This window comes from Hetaerina americana, unplaced genomic scaffold (assembly GCF_022747635.1).
Source record: "Hetaerina americana unplaced genomic scaffold, ioHetAmer1.1.p SCAF_12, whole genome shotgun sequence".
In the NCBI taxonomy this organism is placed as follows: Eukaryota; Metazoa; Arthropoda; class Insecta; order Odonata; family Calopterygidae; genus Hetaerina; species Hetaerina americana.
The window spans coordinates 12837939-12860346 of NW_027286292.1; the positions used below are offsets into that span (position 1 = coordinate 12837939).

The window sequence follows — 22408 nt, forward strand, 5'->3', positions numbered from 1 at the left end:
TTTCCAAGCCATAAAAAAATATTCTCCATGCCTAATTTTTAACTTATATTTCCTTAACCTTCTTACTTAGCATCCCTTTAATTAATTCCCTCCTTGTACGATAACTTTTTAACATTACACAATTCTCCAGCTTAGATCCCTATAACCATGCCCATCTTGGTCGAAGACATTTCCAAGATTTGTGGACTGTTCCCACTGCTACTGACTTTTCTCTCCTATTTTAACATACTTAGCCTTCCTCCTTCATGAAAACCACATAACCATTACTTTTTAAAAAATAATTTGCATCCCATACCTATCTTATTGATTTTCTATTGCTCTCAGCATTGACTGCAATCCCTTGGTTGACTGCCTTACTAAAGATTGATCATCTACAAACCTACCTGACTTAATGAATTCCCCGCTTTCTATCCAATGTCCAGTTCCCCCCATGCTTTACCATTTCCACTTGATGTAAGTTGAAAAGGCGTGGTAGTAATGGACATCCCTGTCTTGCCTCTCTTCCTAGCACTGGCCATCCCATTTCTCCGTCCACCACATGCACCTGAGCTGTTTGACACATGTACGGGTTACAGATAAGTCTCCTATCCCTCCAATCTACTCTTCCCTATAACATTAATTAATTCTACCAGGCAATCCTTTCTTGCCATGCCCTAGACTGCTTGAGCATGACAAGCTGTTCAGTATAAAATAAAACATAATTAAATAAAACTCTACAACAAAATTATTTTAAATGTTTTTCAACATAATTGCAATGGCTACAAACCTATCTCTTGTGAAAACTCCAGGATTGGCTGCATAGCTGTTGATTTTCTGCACCAATTCAGTGATGTTGATATCTCGAATACGAAGTTGTTGTTTCAATTCCATGATTTCTGTCACTGCTTCATGAAGCCCATACTCATTTCTCTCAAACTGCCTTAGTTTCTCAGTGGCCAATGAAAGCTAAAATAATTATACACTTCTCATTAAAAATCCAAAAGATATACATACTTAAATAGTATACTCCCGGAGATGGCATAGTGGAGGAAAAAGAAAAACCATTAGCCAGGGCCTGCTTGCCGTACGTCGCCTCGATCTCCGGGAAAATATCCAGGATACTGGCGAGGCATAAAATCGAGGCAATCCATAAACCACCGGGGAAAATCAGAAACTTGCTGGTCAGAGCGAAGGACCCAATCGGCCTAAAGACCCCGGGCATATACCAAGTCCCGTGTGCCTGCGGGGAGGTCTACATTGGAGAGACAGGGTGGACCATCAAGACGAGGTTAAAGGAACATAAAAGACTTTTACGACTAGGGCAGGTGGAAAAATCAGCCATCGCCGAACACAGCATCGGAATGGACCACCCAATTGATTTCAACGGGACCAAGTTACTTGCCCGCGCCGGTGGTTACTGGGACCGCATTATCAAGGAATCCATTAAAATTAAAATGGCAGGACGGAATTTCAACAGGGATTCCGGCTATTCCCTCAGCCACACGTGGAAACCTGTGCTAATGGAGGTGAGAAGAGAGAGGAGTAAAGCACAACGACCCGGCGACCAATCAGGAGGCTCCCCTTCATCGGACCAATCGGAAGTCACCTGAATCCGAGCGGGCATGTATATAAGGCGGCTAAAAAGTAACAATAATTAAATAACGTCCAACTGATGCACTATCACTTTTTGTTTTTAGCACGTTTCACTTCACATCCTGACACATCTTCTACGTCGCAGGGGAAGAAGCGGTAGATCTGGATCCGGCTGCAGGGATGGCGGGAGCGGCAATACGGTGCGGACCTGATGAGGTGACTGCCCTACCACCTCATCAGGTCCGCACCGTATTGCCGCTCCCGCCATCCCTGCAGCCGGATCCAGATCTACCGCTTCTTCCCCTGCGACGTAGAAGATGTGTCAGGATGTGAAGTGAAACGTGCTAAAAACAAAAAGTGATAGTGCATCAGTTGGACGTTATTTATTTATTGTTATTCTATTTATTTATATATTCATCTTGTTACCCTTTTCTGTTACATTGTTACTGTTATCTGTTATCTCTTCTTCTGTTACTGTTCTTCCCAACTCTCTTCCCCGGTGGTCTGGCGGAGGTTTTACGGGTTTCCCTCCGCCCATGGGTGAATACCGGGCCGATACCGCTCCCGCAGAAAAGAATATATATCAAGGTTTTTTCCGCAACCGCTACCATCTTTGTAGCCTTTACTCTATTTATTTTTTCCACCCCGAAGAGGAGTGTATCCTAAAACGGGGTTTCCGTGTTGTTTTATTATGTTTCAATATATATTTTATGTCAATCCTTGTCATTCTAATCTATACGGAAATAAAAACCTTTAAAACGTAAAACGAGTGGCAATCATCATCCCTGAAGACGATGCACGAGTCGGGCATCGAAACGTCGGCCAACATGGAACCCCTGACCTGGTGGAAAACCTGAGAAAACTTCATCAAGAATATACGCCAGGAAAGCACCAAATCTTAATTCAGCATTATGATGCTCATAGGAAAACTCTTATAAATAATTGAATGCAGAATGCAGTGAAACAACTTACTCATGAAAAAAATGATAATATCTCAAAAATGTTACTTCAGAATATAGTTTAAAAAAAGAGACATTGTATATGGTTCAGTAGAGTCATTGTACATGCAGTTAAGAGTATAGGTTTGCACATAAGTTTAGAAAAACACTGAATTATATTTCAAGGGTAAAGTCTTCAGCTGCACTTTGCTGATTTCCTTGGCAATGTGAGAATAAGCAAAGTGGGGTGAATTATTTATTTTCTGATATCATTACACTACAGAGATTTAGGAAGCAGAGATAAAAGAAGTAGCATGTTCTTAATGAAGACCTTCAATTCAATATTAAATGACAATTTATAGTGATCCCAACTCATCTTATGCACTATAATATGAGTGGTCAAAAAAGACAATTAACAAGCATGAATCAAGGTTACGGGCATCCAGACAGCACATTGCAGTTAAAACATTTGAATACCATTGCAGGTGGTCATGTGCATTGTTTGCTGAGAGTCTAAGTATCAAAATAACAATAACACATACCAAGGATATTATAAAATAAAACAGCATTGGAATTGTCATTAAATTTCAAAATGACAATCATCTGGCATTTGATGGGTGGTTGTCCTGGTGAGCTATGACTGAGTGACCATGCAAATAATTTCAACTCACACTTGAGGTAGGACTGTTCATAACCATCAGACCCAGTAATTTTAATGTCATTATTAGGCATTCTCTATTCTTGATTGAATTGGAAGCAAGTACATATTAATTATTATTTCTGAACTGTTCTTTAAGGCAAGTTGCAGTTGCAATGTGGTTAGCATATCTTAAGGATAGATATTTGATGGCATAATAACTAAAAATGCTGTTTTAGAATGTGCAGTAATGAAGTACTAATACATGTATAGAGTGATTCCTCAATTGAAAAACTGAAACAGGTCTACTCATGTGCATGAGTGGCCAATTAGAGCAGTCAAAAAGAATGGCTGGCTCTTCCATTCCTAGTTTTAATGCAATGTTTTCATGAACTATGATTTAATTTTGAGTGCTGTGTTTACCTTATGACTGAGAGTCTCCAGCTGCTTTTTCAGATATTCTTCTTCATTCTTGGCATGAGAACCATCACTTTGGCCCACAGCAGGAAAAGCCATCATGTTATTGGTGACAGACCTTTGCACATAAATATTTCAATCAATGCAATATCTGGTTCAATATGTTTTTAAAGTTTCAAATACAGGGTGTGGCAGCATAACTTCCTTTTTCATAAAGCAAAACCCCTTTAAAACCCCTGGCAACATAACTTCCCTTTTTAAAGGGTTTACCTTTATGAAAAGGAAGTTACGTTGCCGTATCCTGTATAATACTATTGATCTCTTTTTAAAATAAAGGTGATATTACAGTATCCTCACATGAATGACTAATATAACTGGAAGTTGAAAATTTATTTTAATGACCTACAAGTAGTTGATAATGAGAAATTACTAGGAACTATGAAATGATAAGAGATATTAATTAAATAGCCAACAGGTCAGGAAAAAGAAATTTTATTTGGCATAATCATAATTAACTTAAATTTTGATCATTACAGGGACATAAGACATTCAGAAATCTAACCTTTCTGGCTTGAGTGTGAGTAATGTTCTTGTGCAGTCATCTATATCGATGACAGCATCCTTCAATTTCTCCTCAAGGTGCTTGATTTGGTCATTCTTCTCCGTAAGTAACTGGAATATTGAACTACATTGAGATATCAACTTTGAAATATGCTTATACCATTTGTATTTAGCCATGCATGCATTTATTAATGTAAGTATGAATTCCATAAAATCCAAGTGAATCCAGGAAACATATCTGCTGTAAGCCAATAAATACATAAATGCTACTCAAAATTAGTTCATCCCGGAAAAATCGACAGCAATTCACACAGCTAGATAGCTATTTACGCACCACTGATACAATATTTTTTTGCAGAAAAGATAGCAAGGGAAGGAATTGAAGTAAGTAGTAGTAGTTGTTAGAGAAGGCAACCGACAGCTGTGGTCATCAACCCGAATAGGGAAGGATTTGGAATGGAGGAGAGAAACCTGGCATTGGCATTAGCCTACCCTTAGCAAAAAGTGCCAAGGGGTCCACAGTTCAACATTCTATCTGATGGATGGCATACTTACTTGAAGTGCTCTCATCAAAGCACCTCAAGTAGGGATTGGGATACCACCGAAAAATATCTGCTGTCTCCAGGATTCAAACACAGGCCCTCTGGATGGGAATCCAGTACACCTTTGTATTAGCCTTTGTACCATTTCGATCCCCAGAAATGAAGTAATAAGTGAAAGAAAATAGTAATGGGTGAAGTCATTGAGGTAAGTTGGGTGTTACTAATATGAAACTTCACTAGGGATAACAAGGCTATGTAACAAGGTTAATGAATTACTTTTCACTTTCAGGCTTCAATTCATGGAGTTGTTTCATGTCCATATTAAATGAATTCATAAATTTCCTCATGCCTTATAAAAAATAAAGTCTGAGGATAATTGAAAACTCATTTCATTCAAGGTGATGCTAAAACAAACTTTTTGTTCTAAGCTTTATGCTTAAAATTTAATAACAGAATAATAAATATAAGAAGGGTAATTGACATAATATATATGTATGATAAGGAAATTGGAGAAAAATTTGTAAAGGGGACATTAAAACTTAAACCCTAAATGATTCAATTTAAATTCAATTCCACCTTGCTGAATTAGGTTTCTTTTAAAAGGGACGTTCCCAATTTCTTAGTCCCTACATATAGCCAATTTTTTTCGTCATGGTCAGAATACTCTTTTGACATTCACAGTAAAAGAAATAGAAGTTTCAATCAGCACAAAGGAGAATATTGTATTTTCATCAAGTAGCACTTATTATATTCATTGTAATTCTTTCAGTTGTAGTTATGATATTTAGGATATTTCTTACTGCCATAATCCAGACAACTGTTAAATCTTGAACATTATCATCTGGGTATGCTGGGGTTACTTTCACGAAACATCCATTTTAACACTCAAATTTTAAATTTGTCAATTTCACTCCAAGGGAATGAGAGCCAGAGAATTTTCTGAGCATTTTACCTTTTTTAAATATATCACTTCATGATTATCTGGATTTGAATAATTTTCCCCCACTGATTTGAGCATTTTCTTTAATCCTTCTATTTCTGCATCTTTGGTCAAAATCACTTTCTGAAAAGTGTGAAAGTAAATTAGTCACTGCTAAACCCAAAGAACAAGTACATGAATGATAATCAACAGATCACTATCAAAAAGAATCAAGCATGCAAAAAATCATTAATATCAGATTTCCACCATCATGAAATTATAACAAAAAAGTACCTATTTCGTGGTCAAAAAATCATTAAAAGAAGTCCTTTCTGGCAATGATGCATACCCTGATGAGCTTTAAAAATACATAAATTACAGATTCAGGTGTGATGTGGTGGAACTATTCCATAGTAACAGAGATGAAGGCTTTTACAATTTTCTTCTTAATAAAGGGTTATTTCCAACTATTTTCAATGCACTACATCATTTTCAAGTGACGTTCTTACTGTACAGAGTCCAATATATATATTAAATATAGGAGGTGTGGAAACCAGTCTCTCCATGTATTGGGAGGAGTTGGGGGAGAGTCAAATGGGAAAAACTGAAGCTCTTGAGGATGAGAGAAAAAACAGGTAACAGTGGGGGGTGAAAATTGAGGGTTTGTAGAGGATGAGGGAAAGACAACGGGGTACAAAGAAACAAGTTGGTTGTGATGAGATGGTCTTTTCCTCTTATCTGAATTCCTTATGGCACCCATAATCCCATCTCCCCATGGTATGTGGGGAAGGAGGATGTTATCCTGTGGTGTACGTTTGGGTCTGCAGGCCGATCGGTCTCTTTCGTTGGGGATCATCCAGGTGCCAAGAGTCAATTCACTTGTATGTTGTAGTGAGTGGGAGGTTGGTGCCCTCCTGTGTCGGGTGGGGACTAAGCTGCGGTGTGAATGGCTGGTCTCAAGGCAGGGTCTGTCCGCAAGGGGGGGGGGAGGGGGGAAGAAAGGTCCGTTCTCCATCGGGGTAAACCGCGGTTCAACTGATGGTCTTCAAGATAATGCTGTTGTGAAAAATGGAGTGAGGCAGGAAGATGGAGGGGGTGGATATAGGTTTCTTGTGGCTACAGGTGAGAGATGGATTAATTGAATGTAATTGCAAGTAATGGGGAGTAAGACTGAAATAAATTGTCATTTAACAACTGGTTGTTTTGGATCTAATGTTGAATTATTTCTAATTATTCTAGGGTGTCTAGTCTCCCTTCCCTTTCCCTTCGATGTGTAGTATTTTGGGGTTGAAGTTGTATTTTTGATCGGTTTCAATAATGTTTCACGACCATTGAAGATTCATCTCCTTTCTGTAGACACTTTTGATGCTCATTTGCTCCTGTTTGGAAGTCTCTGCCTGTTTGGTTTATGTATTTAGCAGGGCAGGAGTTATATGTCAGTTCATATATTCCACTTTTCCAAAATAGTTTGGAGAGGTTAAATGGGTTGTAAAAGGAAACTTTGTATTTATCTTTGGGGAATCTATTGGCTATTTTATTTGACAGGTGGCCAACGTAGGGGATACTGCACCAATGTCATGAGTTTCAGGTAGAAGCAGATGTTTCCAGGGTTAAAGAAGTTTTGCTCTGTAATGCTTACCTCTTCTTGCATAATAGGGTGTCTAGTAGGTTAATACTGTATCCGTTGTTAATGGTTATATTTTTTATGGTGTCTAGTTCTTTTTCATAGTGGTATGCATAGGAGTCTGTATAGCATCGAGTAGAAGCCAGCTAGTTTGTGTCCAATAGGGTGTAGGGAGTCATGTGGTATAATTTGGTCGGTAGATGTGGGCTTTGTGTAGATTGAGAATTGGTGTTTTGAGCCCTCTCTTCTGATGGTTGGATCTATGAAGTCAATCAAGTGATTCTGTTCTTATTCCATAGTAAATGTTATGTCTTTGTGTGCCGAATTTAAGACTGAAACAAAGGTGTCTGGTTGTCTATAGGTTCTTTTCCAGCAGCAAAAACTGTCATCTATGTAATGGAAGCAGTATATTACATTTTTGGTTCAGTTTTTGGCTAAGCTGAAGATTGTGTTTTCCAGATTATCCATAGATATTTCCACTAATAGAGGTGATAGGGGAGAACCTATGACCAGGCCTTCTGGTCATTAGTAAAAATTATTATTGAACGTGAAGTAATTTTGTTCAACACAAAATATGTTCGATGGACTTTTTCTTAGGGAGTGCCTGTGCATTGTAGAATGTCTTTTGCCAACTGAGTGGCTTCAAAAGTGGGGATGGATGTGAAATAGTTTGAAACATCAAAAGAAATTAATTTAAAATTGGTGGGGATACTTATATCTTTGAGATGGGACATCATTAGGAATTCTGATAAGAGGAAAAGACTGTCTCATCACAACCAACTGGACTTCATACTCCTTAGTCTTTCCCTCTTCCTTTACAAACCCTCACTCTCCAACCCCATCTTGACCTGTTTTTTCTCCCATCCCAAAGAGCTTCGGTTTTTCTCACTTGCCTCTCCTCTAACCTTTCGCAGCATATGGAGACACTCTGGTTTCCCCATCTCCTATAATTAAAACAGATATTGGACTCTGTATAGTGAGAGCTTCACTTGAAAATGATGTAGTACATTGAAACTAGTAGGAAATAAATCTTTATTAAGTGGAAAATTGTAAGTCTTCGTCTCTGCTATTGAAAAATACATTTCTAAGCATACAGTTTATACACATCTTTTCGTTTTAATTGCAGGTTTCAACACTTTGCATTATTCCAAACCTTCCTACAAATTCTCAACTTTAAGAAACTTATTAAAATCAATGCCTTAAAACTTTATTCTATTAAATAAATAGAACAGTAGCAATTTTTCAATTCTTAGCCACTAAAGGAGTCTACAAAATAAGGTGGTATCCAAATAAATCAAATATGAAGTAGTTATTGAATAATTAACAAATTGAATTGGCAATTTTTTCTAATGGCCCATTTCCTGTAGCTACCTGTCTGGTACTTGACCCACCCCATTGAGTAAGAAAGTGATAGGTATCATTTCTGCCATCCAGGTAGCCACCATCAGGGTAGGGGAACTAACATTGCCTAGAGTCATGCCTGGGAATTGAACCAAGGCCCTCCAATCTGCACTCTAATCCCTGGACTATGATGGCCATCCTGACATTTATAATACAGTTTTATTATGGCACCCACTGACAGCTCAATTTAAAGTGACTTTGTGTCCCCTTGTGTTGAGAGGATTCAAATTTTTTAATATGTATTCTCACATACTGAGCTATTTTCAAAAGAGTAAAAACATGCTTAGGAACCCTAAAGCTCATTGGTCTGAAGCCTCTGACATTAATTCATTTCATGCACACACCCTGGGATATTCTCACCCAAGATTCTTCTAGCTTCTTTTCATGTGCACTCCTTTCAGCATTGAGAACATCTTCTAAATTCATCAATTTGTTCAGTGCTTCAGTAACTTGCTGGCTGGAACTTTTATCTTGCATTTGTAATTGGTCATAATTTTCTGTAACCAAAATGGTTATGAGTATGACTTATTCCAATATCCCTTAAAAAAACATTATTATAGCGGCTTGTCATATCGGAGTTCCCTTTACCAAAACACATGCCATATAATTTCAATCTGCAAATTCTACGTAGGAGTTCAGAAACATCTAAGAGTTTTGGCATTTGAATTATCATTTCTGTCATTGTCATGGCATTCACTTGCAATTGGCTTTGTATTTAATAAGAAGTGAAGGTTTGAACAACATGATGATGTAGATGTAAAACAATTTATTAAAATGAAGTAGCCACAATTTTACAATAGTTTCTGTACACAGTTTGATTCATTAGAAGCTCTTAGAATCAGCGTGTACTCTGCCTACTGTGGGCGTTGAAATATTTACCAAAAAGTGATGCCAACCTACAGCTGAGTCCCCATAGATCAGCTCAGTGAAATGTTCTTGTGCTTGCCTTCTCAATTAGCAAGACGTTAATTATAGCATTTTCAAGAATTCGTTATCTAAATTCAGGGCTGTAACATAAGGGAAGTGCAGGTGGAGGGGACATTTCCTCCCACAGAGTTCTGCCAAAATGTAGAGGAAGTAAATATAAATCCTATTCAATAAAGGGTGGTCTTAACTTTTTTATTTGAATAATTTACTGTCAAAATTTAATTTTATATTATAATGTTATCCTGATTTGTTATGTATAAGTTACAAGTTTCATGGAATTGATCCCAGTATTGAATTAATGGCAGTTGTTACAAAATGAAACATTCAGTCCATCTTTGACAAAAAGGTAGGTGGCACACCATGCTATATTGAAATTTTGCTTTCACCTAAACAAATCATCAATTAAGAGATATATTTTTTCTACAGAAAGCTTATGAAGAGTCTGTACCTTCCTTTAGCACAGATGGAAGATGGCTAAAAATTTTAAAAAGAGAGAGACAATAAAATCCAAAAAAAAGGTGGACCTAGAGCTTTGTCTACACAAGAAAACATTAATACTACTGTCATAGCAAGAGAAGACTGTCGTTGGATAATGTTAAGATCAGTGTCATGCTGAAAATTTCTTTTGATGCCAACCACATGTTGGCAAAAGAAAAATTTCATATGAAATATGTTTGTGAATGGAAGACTGCTAATATTCAAACCACTGAATATCCACATACAGATTTGTTCACAGTTAAAGGAGATATAACAACTGATATTACCACTGCAGATGACATCTAGCTTGGCATTATTTCAATACTGAGAGAAAACTGCAAACTTGTGAGGAAATCAAGAATCACCAACACCAAAAACAACAAAAGTGGTGGCTCCTTTTGGGAAAGTTATAGCTAAATCATTTTTTGATATTCTGGGATTGGTGTATCAGAATGCTATATCAGCATACATAACTATAAATGGAGCATTCCATTCAAATGCATTGAAAATTCTCCAACACCATATCAATCGCAAGGTCACACTTCAAAGCAATAGGATGGATGGATGCTACACCATGATAATGCATGATTGAACATTGTAAATGTCAGTGATGAATAATTCATAAATATCAAAGTGAAGTGTATTCCATATTCTCCTTATAGTCAAGAACTAGCCCTACATGATTTTTTCCTGTGCCCCAAAGTGAAGAAATGACTTTGCTGAAAGTGTTTTCCATCATTTAAAGCAGGTGTAGGAGTAGAACATGCTTCGATTTGCAACAGCAAGTTGAAGCATGCTCAGTTGATGCAATAAGAGGATGGTCTGAAAAGTCATTGGCCTTGCCCATACATGGTATCACTACTGATATGATTTTTTTCTATCATATTGACACAATTGTGAGTAGACAACATGTAGAATCGCAAGCCGTTCTACAGTTCTACTTCTCTGCAAGCCATCAAACAGTTCCCTGCAGGGAATCATTTGAATTAGTTGTTAGAAATGGAAAAAAAATGACAATCAAAATTCATTTGAGGATTGTTAATGTACACAGGGACCCTTGTTCAATTTCCACCAAGGAGAAATTAGCAGCTGAGTTCAAACACGGCTGAGAAAACCTCCAAGATTATTCATGAGAAGGACATCCGAAAAGTGCAACCACTCCAGAAATTATCAAAAAAGTGCACAGTCTGATTTTGGAAAATTGGTGTATGAAGGTGTGTGAAACTGCTAATACTGCAGAGGTATCAAAAGAATGCAACAGTAACATTTTGCATGGTGAATGACACATGGCAAAGTTTTGAGCAAGATGGGTGCTGCTCATGCTCGCTTCGGATTAAAAAAGCATTTGGAGGACAATTTCCAAACGGTAGTTGGCATGCTTTAGGAAAAACAAGATTGATTTTCTGTATCAATATGTGACCCTGGATAGAAGGCAAAGACATTGATGGGAAAGGTCATGGCATCAGTTTTTTGGGATATGAAAGAATTCTGTAGATTAGATATATTGAAAAAGGTAAAAAAATAACTGGGGAGTACTATTCTACTTTCAAACAAAACTGGACACAAAAATTTGTGAAAGCAGACCCGGCTTGCAGAGGAAAACAGTTTTCCATCAGAACAACTGCCCACAGAAGTGTCTTGGCAATGAGAAAATTTAAGGGTTTGCAATATGAGGTGCTGGAATATCCACCCTATTCCCTAGATTTGGCTCCCGGGGACTTTCATCTCTTCTGAAAACTCAAAATTTTCCTTGCTCGTCAACGTTTTTGTCCAATCAAGAAAAGATTGGACCTGGAGAAGAGTACTTGGCAGCACTTCCAGAACACTACAGAGATGGGATAAGAGCAATGGAACACCGCTGGATGAAATATATTTATATAAAAGGTGATTATGTTGAAAAATTAAACTTTTTTGAAAAAAAAATTGCCATTTTCATGAAAGCTTTATCTCCAGAATTTACTTTAAAAGAAAGCTATATGTACTACTAGAATTTTGTACACAGAGGTCCATATCATACCATGAACTTCTTAGGAATAATACTGTGGCAGTAAGCCCTACGTGGGTTACCACCTTGTTGTGGTGGGAGGTGGAGGTGGAGGAGGGGCACCCTTGCTGGTAAGGTGAAAGGTGAGGAGCTAAGTCACCCAGAATGCAGCATCTGATTCATACTAGGTGGCTCCAAACAGTGTCAAACTAGAATGGGTGGCTGAATTAAGGGCATCTTTCTGCCTGTGTGGAAAGCAATGGGAAACTACCAAAAAGCAAAAATTCCAAGCAAATTCTACAGAACTTTGTGGATATGCTATACTAGGAATAGTACTGATAACAATACAAGAAATACTTACACACACTTCATACACTATTACAAAACATAACCTCAGAATAAATGCTCCAAGCATGATGGGTGATAAAAATTCAAATGTTTTGGTATAATTGAGAGATTTTTTTCAAAAGAAAGCTTACGAGGAAATACATAACATATTTGATTCAAAAGTTGATTTCAGTTGATATTAAATTCATTAAAATCTGATAATTGACAAAGGAAAATGAAATACCTTGTAGTTGTTTATGCTTGTTCTCTAGAAGTGCATATGCTTCCTCAGCCAGAATAATATTTTTTGTAGCCTCTTTGAATTTCTCCTTCACCTCTATCAGTTTTGCCTTGTATTTTCCATTCTCACCCTCAAGAATCTAAGATTAAATTATAGTTTCAGAGTTATAGTGACTACTAATGAGATATTGATGTTCAATTATATATAGGTAATACCAAATAATTCCAGCTCATTGCCAGTTCAATTGAGAACACAAAAGGGATGCTTACTTAAAGTTACATCATTATTAATATCTGCCAGCTTTAGAGCTGACTTCACTGCAATTTAACACTAATAACTAGGTCATAATATATTCAAAAGTATATACTAACACAATAATATTTCAAATACACAATTTGGAAAAACTCCACTACATTACATGCACTTAAATGCTGTGGCAGTGAAAAAACTAGAATAAACTGGATCATAAAAACAGAGGAAAAAAACATTCAAACTTCTTACAATTAGGTCATGTGCCGCTAGCGTTATACTATATTTATTACTTCCTGCATCATAATCATTGGTGTTATGCCTTGAGGCATTTTATGCTATGCTATTCAAGATAGACACTGTATGGAGTGATTAACTCTGTCCTTAATAAATTCATAATCAAAATGGGGAACTTCTTGTTTATAATAATATTTGTCACAAATTGTGATTTTACTCAATAGTAAATAAATAATTCATTCAAATAATACATCAAAACACTCCAATCTTAAGCAGTAATTTATAAGTAATGAATCCTATGCCAGAGATCAATTCATAAGCAGCAAAGAAATGACACCGTTACAAGAATGTACAAAAATAAGCAGTTGTTTGCAGGAAAATTTATTCTATACCAGGGGCAAGCATGAAGCCCTAATCAAACCACCTTTCAGTAGTCCTTCATCTAACTTTCAAAAAATAACCAAACCTTGGATGCCATGGCCATCAGGTCACAGCATCCAAGTCAGTAAAAAACTTTCCAGGGTTTTGAACTTGCTAAAGAGACTTAAAACACATCTGAATGAATACTACTTGAGAGTAGCCTACTTTGCCTTCTTTCAGAGCATACTTATCTATGACCTATGGTCTTAGTCTCCAGAGACATGCTCATGAAACTGTGGAAATACTTTATACTGTATAAAAAGTCAATGGGGATTCTAAGCACTTCTGAATCCTGTGAGCATTGCATGCCTACATTAAAAAACCTGAAACTTTTAACTATCTACAGCCTGCTTGCGCTACTCAGACTAATGCATATTAAACAAAACCTAATCTATACCCAATCTGGTCATCAGTTTACTGACATGGCACAAGAGCGAAACACAATTTTGATATAAACAAGTCTAGGCTGTCAAAGACCTAATATCAATCTGACTACTTGGCAATAAAATTTTTCAACAAGATGCCAAGCAAAGCCCATTCCATAAGCTGCATAAGGTTTAACAATGCAATTGAAAAATGGTTGTGCACCAACCCACTGCACCCTATCTATGAGAATTTTGAGCTGGATTACAAAACTATTGTACTTTAAAAATGTTGTTGTCATCTTTTTTATCATTATTTGTTTGATAACACCCACATGAATATCTCCATGGCATGGATGAATAAAGATTATGATTATGAATGAATGGGGATTTCGGATAGTCCCTTATATATATAAGCCTTCAGCAGAGAGAGAAATATACAATTTCTAAATTTGTTACATGCATGAAGTCACTCTCATGGCATTCATAAACTGAAGTGCACTAGTTGCAACTTCTTTTATGTCAGTCAGATGAAGAAATTTCAAGACACAAGCCAAAAAACATGCTAGGAGTCATATAAATCAGAACTCCAATTCCCTCTTTGCCAAACACCTCACAGAATTCAACCACAATAGCAATTTTTTCCCTGAAATACTTCATATCCTCCATAAAGGATTAAAAATGGATGCTCTCATGCATATCAAGGTAAGAAGGCACTTGGCAAACTCCAAAATGATTTTGTAACGTGCAATTGAACCCACAACCCTCCCTACTCCTTTCCGAGAAACTAACCTTGAGGGAAAAAATGAAATCAACCCTTCAACACACCTGATCGTTCTATCACTTCCCATAGTCCACCCCACCCCCATGCCATATCATAGCCATGGCACCACCACCTCTTTCCCTTCCCTTACCCAAATAACCCTGACCCCCACCTTCAACATCCCACCTTTCCTCATCCCCCAACCATAGCCAGATTCCTTTTCCTCTGTCTTATGCATATATATTCCAGGGCTGCATTCAAATGAAATTCATACCTGATGATGTCACAAGTCAATGAAATGAGTTGTATCTTAAAAATAGTCTGTGGAAAAATACAAAATCTTTGAATATGGATACCTTCCAGAGTTCATCAATTACAAAAAATCACAGAAAAACTCTTAGGCTGTTAAGGAAAGTACCTAAATGCTTGTGGGATTATTTATGGATAAATTAATCCCTTGCCATGGATCACTCCTAACAGGAAATGCACACATACTCGTGGTTGTTCACATGAATGTTACTTCCTCACCAAGGAAGCTACAAGGATCACATACTCTGTTCTATTTGGGATATATTTGCTAGGGTGTTCTAAGGCCCATACAAGTAAGATACTAATAGGTCAAAATAACACTGAATATTTGGAGGAAAATTTTATCTCATGACAGGAATCAACAAACCAAATGCACAATAAGAATCACACATTTACTCAAAGTGGTTTAGGAGGTGTTCCTCAAGCCAGGAACAGACTGCAATATACTTCCATACACTGATACACTCTCCTATACTATCACACACACCTCTTAAATGCCAACAGGATTAATAAAAACAAGACAAAATAAAAGGCTATTACTGAAGCCGTAAAGGACAAATGAATGACCAAAATGTAGTTGGGAAATAGAAAGGAAAGGATAAAATAAACACAACTGGTGAACTTGCTGGTATGCAATGATGGTGATATGCATACTTTAGTCACAAAGAGACCCTCTTGAGTACACTTAAATGGAGTTGCCACTGCAACAAAAGAGGATTCCAGAGGTTAATATAGGAGCTGGGAGAACCCAAGGACAAAATAAGGATAAATTTAGTGAAATAATAAGAGTACACTCTTACACCTTCTAGCTAACAAAATGTTTGTAAATAACAGGACCGAATTGCGATTTTGAGAAATATTGCCATTTGTCTGTAGTAAAAGACATACAAGGTTTATAATTTGGTGAGACCAGTATTAATTTAAGACTCACTCTAATATCTTTCTTCAGGGAATTCATTACTGCATCTCTTTCTTTCAATAACATGGAAAGCTTATTTTCCATCAATCTATAGTACTTCAATGACACTAAGCCATCAATTACATTCAGGAATGGTTGGTCCACATCTCTAATTTCGCTCATACTCATTTCAAATGAAGACTCCTTTGCCTGCAAAAGAGGATTATTACTGTGCCTCATGGCTAAATCTGATTTTACTATCTTAAAATAAGCCAATGAACTTCCTCGGCCAAGCATCTTTCTTCAGCAGAACTTTGCTGGCCTTCTGAATGTACAGTACTATTTGATAACTATTTTTATTATAAATAACTGTTAGCTCAGTGGCTATAAATAGCTGCAAACTTACCTTATCCTTCTTCTTCCCACTAATTTCTCTACCACTGCTACCTCTTCTCTCTACTGACATTCTGAAATTAGAATCTGATCAAATTTCAAATGATAATGATGAAAGGAAAAGTGGAAAGAAGTATGAACCTGCAGAGACCAGCCAATCTACAGTGTATGCGTGTCCACTTTAATGTGTTTGTATAAATGCTCAGCATGTTAGTAAAAGTTGCCACATTTGTATGAGGTAAAATGTAGAGTTAAACATTTCTACATTGTGAAAAATAATGGTAAATTTGAGGGATATAGAAAGTTCCCAGGTAAGTACGTAATATTGATAGTCTATTAGATGCAACAAGCTGGGTTTCAAGCACTGAGGTTACCTATTCCAGTTACTGACAAACTAAAGCATTCTCTTGATATATTAGAATCACAAGAAGTAATTGAAAAGGTTGACCAAATGCTATGTGATGCTGTCTGAGTAAATATTTAAAAGCCTATTGGGAGCATGAGAATTTCCTTAGGCTCAAATGATTTAAGTAAAGCAGTCATTTGCTAGCCTAAATAAATCCAACTGTCATTACAATAAGTGAAAAGTTAGCTTAAAATTTTTTTTAAAAGTATGGACGTGTGTATAGTGATTTTCAAGGTGTTCTTTTGGATCAACTAAATTATTTCAAATAATGAATGAGACAGTAGTAATAATCCTAATAGAATTATTTGCCATTTTAATATTTTAGCTTTTGGAGAGATAATAAGTTGTGCATCATAAATAATTGAAAAGGGTCATAGAGAGAGCCAGAGAATGCAAATAGATAGTAATGCCAACAATAAACTGTGTCCTCCAGGTATGTGGGTAAAATATTTAGTAACAAAGGTATGAAATCAGACCAGGGTTAACAGGGTAAAGCCTTTACTTAATTTATAACTGGCCAAATAAAAAAAATTACAATCATATATAATATGTTTGATTATATTTTAAGTAAACAAAATTAAAAAGACATTACAAGTAGAGGATGCCAGGAGAAGTAAGAAGATACCAAATTGACAACACACTTGGGAAGCAGAGATTTAATAACCAAACAAAGGGTTACAAAAGCCGTCCAGGGGCAGATATTGGCCGCAACCATTATTTAGGGCTAACAAAGCGCCATCTGATATTCAAGAAGCTGAAGAAGAGAATGATGACTCAATAGGAGTGAGACAGATTGAAGGAAACTGAACCACAGTGGGATTTTTAGAAGTTAAGGACTCATAGGCAAACAATACAACCAGGGATCAGCTTGGCCTGATCTATAGATACAGACCAAACTTAAAACAAATAAAAATTCAGGAAATAAGATTCTGACACAGCCTGATATAAATAATAATTGGCTACCCCCAGTGGCAGTAGGGTAACGTCCTTATCTGAAAGCCCAGAGGTCACGGGTTCGATCCCACCTAGGGCCTGGGTATATGTAATTGTCAAATGGTTACATCAATGTTCATAGTCTGATATACTGAAGAATGGAGATGAAAGTAGAGGAGAATTTGCATGAAGACCAATTAAGATTTAGAAGAAAATGAGCAAGAGAAGTTATTTCTGCACTTTGACTCAATCTGGAGAGGAGGATACAGGACGATTGACCAACGTACACGACATTCTTTGATCTGGATAAATCCTTTGACAGCATGGTCTTAAGTGAAAAGCAAAAGATAAAGGCAGTTGCCCAAACTCAAGGAGAATGGCCATGTACGCTGTGATATGCAGGTAACATACCTATACTTACTACTGACTTACATACTAACAAGAAAGAAGAACTTACAAGAATACTAGCAAACATGGAGAAGGGAATGAAAAAGTACAACTTCAAGTATATTATTACTATTTGGTATTCTACAGTTTAAGGTAGGTTTCTCTGGAAATAGATGTTACTACTTAATGAGGATACAGTTAATTATGTTTCTCATGTAGGACTAAATGTACCTGGTGATACTTGATGCATAGAAGTGTACCAGATGTTACAGTAAACAAATAACAAACCTTCATGTTATGACAAGTAGAGGAATCATGACTGTCTACTGCAGAACTATTGGACCACTGCTGTAGGGGCAACACAATCTTCAATAAGCCAATGTATGTGGGCATATCAGCTGTCAAGATAATTGGCATTTGGGGCATGTCCGATTAATATGGAAGGTTGTAGGTAACAATTTTATTACCATCAAACCGAATGGACATTACAGTTGACAAAAGTATTACTACGTTGCGACTACATATTTAGAGCGCATGATGAAGAATACCTCACCTTTAAATGACTGCATTTAGTTTGTTCAAACCATTAGCTACATGGACATGCGAACTAAAGAGTATTTTCTCTGCTCACTATGTTGATTGTTATTGAATACAAACACAAGTTATAAAAATGCAAGTGTATAGCGTAAAAATCAGTTTTCATAGCAACATCAGTTTTTCAGATGAAATGATTGTTCATATCAGAAACTGTGTGAAACAAAATAAAATTGCCTGAAATGGACATCTGTGACTTCAATACCTGAATTCATCTATACGCCCTTATTTTCATACTGAGTGAAGGAGTTTTTTAGTACGCGGTAGCAGAACTGACGGTACAAAAACCTTCGAAAAGGAAGGCAAAGTAAAAAACAATTTTACACTCACCTCATCTAACAATTTTTTTAGAGCAGGTCTATTCTCAAATTTATTTTGATCGGGATTAGGATTTAGTGTGTGCTTCACGCCACGCTACCCCGAGTACTGCCAACAATTGGTTGCCATTGGTAACGGATCGTTCAAAAGACTCGTTCCGGACGGGTGGTTCGTGCTTACGAATCTGACTAATACAGGTGAAGCATTTCACTGCAATGGGCGTTTCAAAATGTTATTTTATCTTAAAGATATAGGCTGACATAATTTCATCTTTTTAAATTATTATGAACGTCATCTGCAGGCCTTTTGGACGTACACTGCCACAAGAGAGACGAGACTAATTAATCTCCGCAAGCCGATTTATAGTTATTTTTTACAACAAAAATCAATTTTTAAACGTAAAAAATAGTTGATAAAAGCAACAATTTTAATGCAATTATCATGATATCGGGTACAGAACATGTTTTTCGGGGTCCATGTGCCTTTACTTGATTACATTCAGTGCGAAGGACGTTCTCCTACTGCCACAAAGAACGTCAGGTTGAAAAATTTCCATGAGCTACAACCGATGAACAATACTAATGCAGTCTGCAGGGCAACGCCACTTAAGACCCTGATCAGTGTCAAGTGGAAATGTTATATTCTCACATATTACACATCAAATCTCATACTCTCAATTATAATTAAGGAATAATAATAACAATATTAACATTAATGTTTAATGCAAATTTTTGTACAATTGTCATTTCTGAAATGGAGGCAAAAACTAATATAATGACGAACAACAATAGTCTTCTAATGATTTATATGCGTATCCACGGTTAATGCAGATTGAGTTATCGCCACCTCAAGAAAACAAGACGAATGCATCATAGTTTTTCACTTTAATATTCGTGAGCACTGAATATTCAAGGTACAGCTACCATATTTTTCCAATTTCATTCGCTTTGTATTCGTAAAATCCACAATTCTTTTGGGACCAGAGCATCTTCTAACTACCATTTTCAGCCACAAATTCATATTGGGGGAGTTCAAATACAAATGTCACTTTTTACTTATGGGCAACATAGACACACGTTACTTTCCAGCCACTTAGAACGTACAGATTATGTTTTTAATTTGCGAAACTGGAACCACATTCAACATTTTTTCTTGCCGTAAGCATGCTTTTATCAAAGCTTGTGTGAAAATTGCCTACACCGCACTACCATTTTCATTTCTGGAGCAAGAATGAAACTATGAATAAAACCTGCACAAATACTGCTACAGTGAGCTTTCCGGGGGACAATATCAGTGTATTAATCATCGTGTCAACATATTAGTCAAATCACGTCGATCCAACCTATTAGGGTCACACTTAATCATTTAAAACTTGCAGGCTCGAATTTCACTCTATGTCATTGCGATCAGTCGAAACTTTCATCCTTGATATCGTACAAAGTGTAAGTCGGACATCATGATCGAACGTTCACCACCGCGAAATACGAAGTGTTAATTTACAGGGTGCGGCAACATAACTTCCTTTTTCAAATGCAAAACGCTTTCCAAAAAAGGAAGTTATGTTGCCGCACTCTGCATAATCATGCATATTACATTAGGTAAACTGTTTTCTTCTTATAATTCATAGACGAAAAGCTCTCACGAACGGCCTGAAAATTAGCCATTATCTTCAAATCAGGAATAAAATAATTCGAATATTATATACTATCCCCTCCAATGGCTCTTGCCGGGTTAGGAGGACCTTCGTGTTCCACTAACCCCAAGAGCTATGCTGGCGGGAGCCATTTAATCCCATTGGTAAATTCGGTCTTGCTCATGTTTGGTTGCACAGAAAGAAATTAAGGGTCTCGTGGTTATCTCACTGAGGAACAGACGTTGTTCAGACTGGCGGGCTCCTTCCCTTCACCTAACTGGTATGGGCGTTCCTACTATGAGTAATAGATATCATTGCCTCAGCAAGCACATCTCTAGTGGTCATTAGAATGCAGAAGCCCTTTCACCACCATAAGGTAATGGGTCCATGGGGAGGGTAATGAAGTTAGATATTTCTTGCTGTTAAAATTTTTCTTCCAGAAAGATTCAATCATAATTAAAAATTGGCCTTTGAACATTTTTTATCACATGCAGGGGGAAATATGAGAAACTTGAATATTAATAAAAAAATTGGACTATTATTGTTAATGTAAATGGTTTGCAATTGTGTCATGTGGGCTGGATAACCACTGACTAAGCTATTATTATCGATACATAATTCCAATTCCCATTATATTCAATACTTGTCCTGATAATCCTGAATGCTTCATACCTGCCCAATTTTTGCAAGTTACTGATCATCATCGAACATGACATTGGTATCACTATGGCCTGTTTTTCTCGATCTTCTGTTTTATCCAGAGTTTGCATGCATAGTGGCCTATCCCACTTATGGCCTAGTGTATTCTAAACAGGATTTGGTCTTGAAGCTTAGAGGAGAATATTCCTTATCAGGAACTCTGAAAGTGTTTATCATATTCTAGAATTTTAAAAAATTGGTCCTTTTCCCAAATATTTTGAAGGATTTGTCTAATTCCTTACATGTTCCCAATTTTCCAGAGTTTCACAAGTTGTGTATGCAAAACCTTTCCTGGAAAAGGCATATTATGTGACTGACTTGTGTTGCATGGTTTCTTATGGGCCAGGGGAGACTATGGCAGGGACAAAAACCTGTGATGTGAGCATATGACATAGCCGGTCATATACTTGTAACTCCTACTACTCCCTGGTTTACTTTCCATATGCCATCATACATCTTTTCATTAACATTTGAATTTTTCTACATATGTATTGAGGACGTGGGTCGCGGTAGTCCAGGGGGTAGAGCGCTGGACTACTGACCAGAGGCCCCAGGTTCAATTCCTGGGCAAGCCACTCCGGGCACTTGCAGCTCCACCTATAGGCTATGTGATTTTTCAGGTACAAGATTGTCCTGGGAAACCATAAGCAGCACAGGGAAAGGAACTGGCCCCCCTACCTTATGTGTGAATTTCGTATGCCATCGGGCTTAGTACTGGGTGAACTCTACTATCACCAACCAAATTGACCTTTGGGTTGATTACTGTGTTTAGGTTTTTTATGGTATTGAGGACATGAATGTCATTTCACCAATAGCAGTATTCCATCAGTCCACCAAAAGCTAATCTTCATTTTTAAGTTTATTCTATTTTTTCCATAATATTAAGTCTTAAATTCCATATGGAAGGGTAAAAGGCTCTCAAGTTGGATTATAAACAATGAAGCCCCATTGCACATCATTATTTAATGGCTAATTTCATTCTCCTATCAATGCCAATTTATAAAAATGAAACATAAAACACACATGCCCCATAATACTGAAAATAATGAAGATTAACTTAAAAGAGATTGTGCCCTAAAATTTGATAAATATTAAATACTATTGGGCATGGTAGCCTGGTGGGCACAGCAGTGAGCCACTGTGAAACAGAAGGCATGACTGCAACTCTGAGTGATGCCTCTGGACACCCTCAGCTGCACCCAAGGCATGTGATTTTTTGTATTCCAAATCATCCTGGGAA

At 37.0% G+C, this 22408-nt stretch overlaps 1 protein-coding gene across 1 annotated transcript; it reads right to left on the reverse strand.

Moving 5' to 3' along the window:
• Positions 1–4113: 4113 nt before the first annotated feature.
• Positions 4114–16271, reverse strand: LOC139685808 (tropomyosin-like). The gene is made up of 6 exons (XM_071582926.1): positions 16212–16271; positions 15839–16015; positions 12571–12706; positions 8972–9108; positions 5620–5730; positions 4114–4236 (listed from the first exon to the last, which is right to left on the reverse strand). The coding sequence occupies exons 1-6, from the start codon at positions 16269–16271 to the stop codon at positions 4114–4116; spliced, it is 744 nt and encodes a 247-aa protein (XP_071439027.1).
• Positions 16272–22408: the final 6137 nt, after the last annotated feature.

What these genes read in the sequence shown, in the direction of transcription:
- LOC139685808 (XM_071582926.1), bottom strand. Translation starts at nt 16,271, where the DNA reads ATGTCAGTAGAGAGAAGAGGTAGCAGTGGTAGAGAAATTAGTGGGAAG. An exon ending in CCCTGAAGAAAGATATTAGA is followed by an intron (nt 12,707 to 15,838) that starts GTGAGTCTTAAA and finishes ATTTAATCTTAG; the next exon opens with ATTCTTGAGGGTGAGAATGG. An exon ending in AAGTGATATATTTAAAAAAG is followed by an intron (nt 4,237 to 5,619) that starts GTAAAATGCTCA and finishes TCAATATTCCAG; the next exon opens with TTACTTACGGAGAAGAATGA.